Source organism: Sinocyclocheilus rhinocerous, unplaced genomic scaffold (assembly GCF_001515625.1).
Source record: "Sinocyclocheilus rhinocerous isolate Xijiao unplaced genomic scaffold, SAMN03320098_v1.1 scaffold271, whole genome shotgun sequence".
In the NCBI taxonomy this organism is placed as follows: domain Eukaryota; kingdom Metazoa; phylum Chordata; class Actinopteri; order Cypriniformes; family Cyprinidae; genus Sinocyclocheilus; species Sinocyclocheilus rhinocerous.
In genome coordinates this window covers 2,557,735-2,565,355 of record NW_015657574.1, presented here as the reverse complement: position 1 = coordinate 2,565,355, position 7,621 = coordinate 2,557,735, and the positions used below count along the sequence as shown (strand labels likewise).

The 7,621-nt window shown below is 36.9% G+C and overlaps 1 protein-coding gene and 1 pseudogene across 1 annotated transcript; both read right to left on the bottom strand.

The window, feature by feature from the left end:
- LOC107721272 (protein SERAC1-like) overlaps positions 1-3,266 on the bottom strand; it is a 14,377-nt pseudogene extending 11,111 nt beyond the window's left edge.
- Positions 3,267-4,060: 794 nt separating this feature from the next.
- LOC107721271 (myc target protein 1 homolog) lies at positions 4,061-6,993 on the bottom strand. Its single transcript, XM_016529195.1, has 2 exons — positions 6,672-6,993; positions 4,061-5,233 (listed from the first exon to the last, which is right to left on the bottom strand). The coding sequence occupies exons 1-2, from the start codon at positions 6,724-6,726 to the stop codon at positions 4,884-4,886; spliced, it is 405 nt and encodes a 134-aa protein (XP_016384681.1). The 5' UTR covers positions 6,727-6,993; the 3' UTR covers positions 4,061-4,883.
- Positions 6,994-7,621: the final 628 nt, after the last annotated feature.

Genomic DNA, 7,621 nt, shown 5'->3' with positions numbered 1-7,621 from the left:
TAACTGAAATTATGCCTTTTAAATTCGAATATAATTTGAATTTTGATAATATTTAAGTAGAAAATGCAAATTTAGTTTTTCAGTCATTTTGACAGCCCTAGTCCCTTATTGTCCAAATGCCCCTTTTATATTAAAGGGTTAGTTCACCCAAAAATGAAAATTCTATTAATTACTCACCCTCATGTCGTTCCAAACCTGTAAGATCTTCGTTCATCTTCGGAACACAAATTAAGATATTTTTGATGGAATCTGAGAGCTGTCTGACCCTGCATAGACAGCAAGGATCCTTACACGATCAAGGTCCAGAAACATAGCAAGGAGATCGGTAAAATAATCCATGTGACATCAGGGGTTCAACTGTAATTTTACAAAGCTACGAGAATACTTTTTGTGCGCAAAAGAAAAAAAAAACGACTTTATTCAACAATTCGTCTCCTCGTGCCACGCAGATATGTTGTTTTCGTTCAAATCAAAGCGTAAATGACATAAACAACGTATCTGCGTCGCACAGCTGACAGAAAACAGCATACGCAATTTACGTTCAGTGGATACTCTCCAAAATAGCGAAGATGAACAAAGGTCTTACGGGTTTAGAACGACATGAGGGTGAGTAATTAATGACAGAATTTTCATTTTTGGGTGAACTAACCCTTTAAGGTGTAGAGTCAATAAGATATTTAATGTTTTTTTTTTTTATCTTACTGACCCCAAACTTTTCACAAGTAGTGTATATTATAAACTACTCTTCAGCCTCAAACCTGGTGCCATGTATGCTGCGATTAAAAAAAATCAGAGTGTATTAGATTCCATATGCAGAAGAACAGAACAGACAGTAATATACCTGGCCTATTTAAAACAGAACAACATTCCATGTCAGTTCCTCTTTGTGCAGACACAGGTGACATCTAGGTCAAAAATACTGTCAAGTTAACTTTCAACAGAAAGCAGATGTTTCCTGAGATGCAATAACCATAACTGTCCCTAAGTGGTTTTTCTAAGCATGTCCTCTATTATAACCATGCTGTTTCACACAGTGCCTACAGTCAACAAATATTTACTTTCAATATTTTAAAACAGGCACCAAGACTTGTCAATGCCATCAAATAGAGATGAAACTACTCACCATCCAATGGGAGAAGAAGAACTCTTGATGAAATTTCAAGAAACTTTCTATCTGCTTTATGAATTTCCTTCCTGTTCTTGATAGTAAAGTCTAGAAAAGAAATAAAGTCTGTTGTGGGCAATCAATACATTTGTATACATTAACTGTAAAGCAAAATACATGAATGGGCTGTTTTAATGTCTAATTGTGCAAAATCTCAAACAATATATCTACAATATACTAGCAAAAAATACAATCTAATCTAAGGCATAAATACAAAGGTCCTGCAAAAAAAAAAGAAGAAAAAAGAAAGGATGAATCGTTTATGGTGTAGTATTCCTCAGTTGCAAGTTGCTTTCGAAGAATAAATGTAAATGTAAATGCAAATGAATCTTTTGGCTCACTGATATTTACACTCTCTCAAGCACAAGCACAAACACACACACACACACACACACACACACACGTGGTAAAGATTCCAGAATGTACCAGAAGCAAGGCTCTCCTGTTCTCTATTAGTGGTGTGAGTCAGGTAGATGTAGGACTTGTGCTTCTCCTGTAGTATGGCACTGGTGTTGATAGTGACGGCCTGGTTCAGAGTAACCACCTCGTATGTGATGAAAACACAGCCTCTGTGTAAGCAAACTTGATAGAGTCAGAATGTGTTTCTGGAAAGGGTAATGAACCTGGCTTAGAAGATACATCACTTTTAACGGCTGCTTCCACTGACATTCTCTGTGTATGTGCTGCATGATACTGTATAATATAATTTTATTGATGGCTTGTTAAATAAATGCCAAAAAATTAAAATAAAATAAAATTATAAAAATAATAATAAACCTACCCCAATACTATTGCTCTGTCACTTTTGCTATTTTTCCTAAAGACAAAAAAAGAGATGAAGAACAGCATTCAGAATTATTCAGTTAAGCATCCAGAATAAATCTGTCAATTTATGAACTATATAAGGACCCATAGGAAAGTAGTAGGACAAAAAATACACATTTTTTATTTTATTTTATTTTAATTTAATGTTTTAAAAATCTCTTTTGCTCAACAGTGCTGCATTTATTTGATCAAAAGATCATAGAGTAAAAACAATAATATTGTAAATTTAAAATAACTGCTTTCTATTAGAATATAGTTAAATGTAATTTATTCCTGTTTTTACTGTCACTTTAACGCATCCTTGCTAAATAAAAGTATCATTTTCTTTTAAAAAATCTTATAGCCCCTTTTGAACCGTAAGTTTATTAATAACTACAAAATCTATTTTATTTTATTTTAATCTATATTATTTGAATTTTAATTTTATGTTTATCTTTATAAAGTTACAATAAGGGGTTTAAAATGTATTTATACGTCCCAAAATTACAAACAATTGTAAAGAATTTTAGGCCCTAAAATTAAAGTTAAACTTAAAGCGGTTTCAAAAGCAAGTGAACTGCCTTCCTAGACAGCATTTTTGGGCATCATGAACACCATAAATGCTGTTTAGGTAGGCATGATGTCAGTAGGTTCAGAGTCTTACTAAGGTCTCTCCATGGCAGTGCTCTCTTCACAGCAGGTCCGGTGGTGCTCAGCCTTCGGACGCGGATCATTCGCAGGGCGGACGCAGACATTGGCGGCTTCACGAGCAGAAATCCGACGATGGCACACATTAATGTTGGCCAGAGGGCCGGTGAGACATGTCTGCCCACTGTTTATGACTGCTGGCGATTTAAAGTAATCTTCTCACGTCGATTATAATAACCTAAATACTAAAAAATTAAGAAAAGAGGTGGTGGAATCATGACATGCCAGCAGAGTCAGCTGTTTTTGAAACAGTCAACGCACCTCTTTACCTATAGAGACAGCTGATATTTATACTGCTCTAAAATATCTTAATTTGATGTTAATTCCTCATTTGATATGGTGTAATAAGCAGTCGGCTTGTATGTAAAAAGCGAGTTAAGTTAGTTGGGTAACTTAGTAACTTATTCTAGCGAAATGCATTCTCTGCGCCCAAGATTGACATTTAACGACTGAAACTGTACGTTAAATGTGCACTTTACCTATAAAAACATTAGTTCCTTCCAATGAACGCGGTATGATAAATCACGTTTGACAGCAAATGTAAACAGGAACTGTTTTCAGATTGAACGCACATTAACGTAGAGCGTCATTACCGTAAGTAACGCAAATATCAGTGTCACGCGTCTCAAAATTTCCTACCGTAATTAATGCGCACACACATTGTTAAGTGTAATCACCCCTACCTTGTTTAGCAGGAAATTAAATCATTCTATCCTCTCCAAACCGCTATATAAATTTAACGGTAATATTTCAGCACAGTAGAAGGACGTAAACACATTTCTATAATTTTCCTGATATCTTTTTGCACTGGTGCAAATTAACTTAGACATGGCAGCTTCCATCCAAAATGCTTTGCTGGAATCTTGACAGGATAAACACTAAGACCTAGAGGAAACCTATCTGTCAAAGTGCAGATGGCACAGTTAGCATACATTTTAACCTGTTGAAACAATTCCTTCCTCTTGTCAGGGAAATTCACCTCACCACTGGCACTTACCCATGGGTGTGAAGGATGCCAGGTCACTGCCAGGATGTGTGTGCTCTAAACCCTCTGTAACACCTCTGTCCTTGGTCTGTTCATTCCTCAGTACCCGTTTTCAATGATAGATCATGGACATGTGTAGCTCTCCAAAATGGACAAATTAAAAAGGATCGTTCACGCAAAAATGAAAATACTGTCATTAGTTATGTTTCAAACCTGTGTGACTGACTTTCTTCTGTGGAAAACAAAATAAGATATATCTTTTGTGTTCCACAGAAGAAAGTCTGCAGAAATAAAGTGGTTGGCGACATAAAGGTGGTTAAATAAAGACAGAATTTAAATTTTAGGTTAACTATATCCATTTTATGGCAGGTGTATAAAACTTTCTATGAAGATGCAGGAATTAAAACATGCAGATGCAAAAAGCTATTGCAAAATGCATTGTGTCAGTTTATTTTTTGAGTACAATTGTGTTGAGAAATACTTACAATGATTGCAAAAGACTAGAGTTCACAGAAAACAAACCAATAAATACACAATCTATTGAGTTTGGTGCTAAACGATTTTAAATGAGTGTTTGCAATAACTTTTTGCAATAGAGATCAGTAATGCTCTCAGATTTGTCCCCATGCTTATTACAACCTTCAGTATCTCTTACTTTCTTTCTCTCTCTGTTTATCATGTTTTCTCATTTTTCTCTCTCACTCTTTACAGACATATTCTCTCCCTGCAAAAATATAGGTCTTTTGTCTTTACTAATCAATAAAGCAGACCTGTAGAAACCAAAGTCATCTCACTCTCTCTTTCAAACATTCTCTGTAAGTATTTCAGATTGACCTCGCACAAAATAAAGATTCCAAAAAGAGGTTTTCACAATGATGCCATAAAATAACTATTTTGGTTATATTTGGTTCCCCAAAGAACCTTTCATGGAACAGTTCTTATCTTAAAAGAACCTTTTCTTTTCTTTGTGAGAAGAACATAACCTTTCGTTCAATGGAAGGTTCCCTGGATGGTTCCTCATGGAACCATATGCCAATAAAGAACCTTTATTTTTTAATAGAATACAAACAAACAAACAGAAATATGCAAATATACACACATTGAAAAACTGGCCATGTTTTAAGATGTAGGACATCCATATTGCTTTCAGCTGTCCAATTTTTTAGTCCAAGTCTATTAATACATTTATCTTCCTCCATCACTGTAGCATCTCCTCTTCCTTCACGTGGTTGTCTCCTGATAGGCTCGTATGATGCTCTCATAGGCAGGTGGTGGAATCTGGCCTGCATGAAAGCCCCTTAGATTGCTGTTGCCCCAGAAGGAATCCGGCCTGGTTCTGGCCCGGGGTGGAGTGACCATGGAACTGACAGTGCTGGTGGAGCCAGCTGCCCCAGGGCTGGTAGTGAAAGTGGGGGTCCGTGGCAGGCTGCCCTGGGAACCCTCTTCTGCCTCACGAGCTATCTGGCTACACTGAAGAAGAGGATGAAAAGTAGAGGCCCGGAAGCTCGACTTGCGGCCCGGTGAGTCACCATAGTCTATTGGTGAGGATGAGGTTTGCCGATGGAAGGAGACTTAATTGCGTGCATTGGCGAACGTTCACAAATTAGGAGGTAACCATAGCAGCAGGAGCGTCATCAAGATCAGTTTTGGACGGTATCACGTAAACATTTAATTTTTAAGATGCTTGACGCTGTTTGGCAAACTGCGCTAGGGGCGCCAAAATACAGTTTGCATAGCGGGAGACGAAATTCACAGAAAATTACTGACAGAAATTACTTTAACATGTCGACCAGCCTGTAAGAATAATAATTCGCTTCTGTTTCTTTTTTTATGGAACGTGCTGTTAAATGATTGGTTCCCTGTAATCCTTGAACAAGGTTTTTATATATTTCAAATGGCTAATGAAGTGTTGACAGCGTTCTACTCCAATGACAGAAATACTTGTCTCTGTTGTAGGGTCATTAAGGAGAAACTATCAGGAGATTGAAGGTCAGTCAGGAGCGCCTATCCTGACAACTCAAAGTGGGCGGGGACAAATTCCACAATAGAAGGTGCACCCAATGTTTTCTTATCCTTTACAGTTAAAGTGAATTAAATAGTTTGCATTTTAGGAAGCTTCCTGTTATGGCATTCCATTGTCTACAGAAATACCAGTTTCATTAGCACACAGGGCTTCTGTCTGGCACAGGCCATTTAAGGTCCTTTGAAACTGGCAATACTTTGAGTGAGAATTTTGGCTGTAAATTTTAATTCCTCAATTAAAATTCGTTTTAAAAAGAGTATAATTATTCATAGATAGGAGCCAGAGTTGTTTTAGTAATGTATGTGATTGAAGCAGGCAAATTGTAGCCATTTTTAACCGCAGCACCTAACTATTCTACAGATTATTAGTAGTATTATAAGAATATGACATCACAAACTCTTTAGAGACTTGTGTGTAAAATAATGTGGGTGTTTATATGAGAATTTTGGCTGTAAATTTTAATTCCTCAATTAAAATTCGTTTTAAAAAGAGTATAATTATTCATAGATAGGAGCCAGAGTTGTTTTAGTAATGTATGTGATTGAAGCAGGCAAATTGTAGCCATTTTTAACCGCAGCACCTAACTATTCTACAGATTATTATTAGTATTATAAGAATATGACATCACAAACTCTTTAGAGACTTGTGTGTAAAATAATATGGGTGTTTATATGCAATTTTCTCCCTAGGTGAAAGGAATCACAGTCCAGAGTGAAGGATCATCTGGAAATGACATTTGGAAAGACCGAATGGAAAAAGCTGCACACTGGCGGTGTTGTTTTTTTATGGACCACTTTTGCCAATATCTTTTGCCGCTAGTTACTACAGTCTGCATTTCTGTTTCTTAAAAGACTCGACACAGCATTTTCTACACTCTCCAGATTTTTTTAGAAGTACAAAGTTGACTTTGTAACACTGTGAGTTAATTTGTGTGTATGCAAGAGCGAACTCTTTATAAAGTGTGTAAATATGGTAAAATATCTTACTCAATCCGAAGGACTCCAGTATCTTCACAATAGGATGAGTGCTGTTATCCGCCATAGCTCCCTCCAGAGATACAGGGGAGACGAGAGAGGACACAGTCTCTCCCCTCCAAATCTTTTGTTCTTTCACTCTTCCTTTTAACTTTTTATTGTGTCTCTCTCTGTGTCTATCCAACTCCTCAATTCCAGGGACCCTCCTCTCTCACTTTCTCTCTGTTTGTGTCTCTTTTTCAGTCCCAGACTGCTCAGCACTGTGGCACACAGGATCCTCTTCAAGGCCGGGGTCTCTACTCTGTTGTTTGTGGAAAAGCAGTCTTCACTTCACATTTCCTGCCTTTCCTGCGTAAAATTAGCAGCAGGCTGTCCTTATCTACGCAGACCAGGGTTCCTGTGGGATGGAGAGGAAAGGGAGGAGGGTACAGAGAGGAGGAGAGTCAAGGTGTACGTGAAATCATTTGCTCCTATCATTTGTCGCCTTTCCCTTGGCCAGAATTCTTCATATTTTACTTCTCCTGATTTCCTTTTCACTTCCAGACACTTGGCATGAACAATGTAGGCTGTACCATTCTGTGTCACCACTGATGGCATTTTGCCAGTTTGCAGTGGCAAAGAGCTACACAATTCATTTCATCCTCTGATCAAAAATACAGTAAAAACAGTAATATTGTGGAATATGATTACTTTAAATTATTATTATTACTATTATTATTATACTTTATTAATAAAAACAGTATTATTATTATTTAAAAATATATTAAATTATTACGATTATTATTTATATATTGAGTGTTACAAGCTGGTCGAGCATAGATAAGATCCCTAAAGTTGCAAAGACTAAAGTCTCAAACCCAAAGAGATATTCTTTATAAAAGTTAAGACTGGTCCACGCCCTCCTAAAACGCCTCGTTTAAACACGCCCCCACATGTCTACATCACTGTGTGGGAAGATTTGC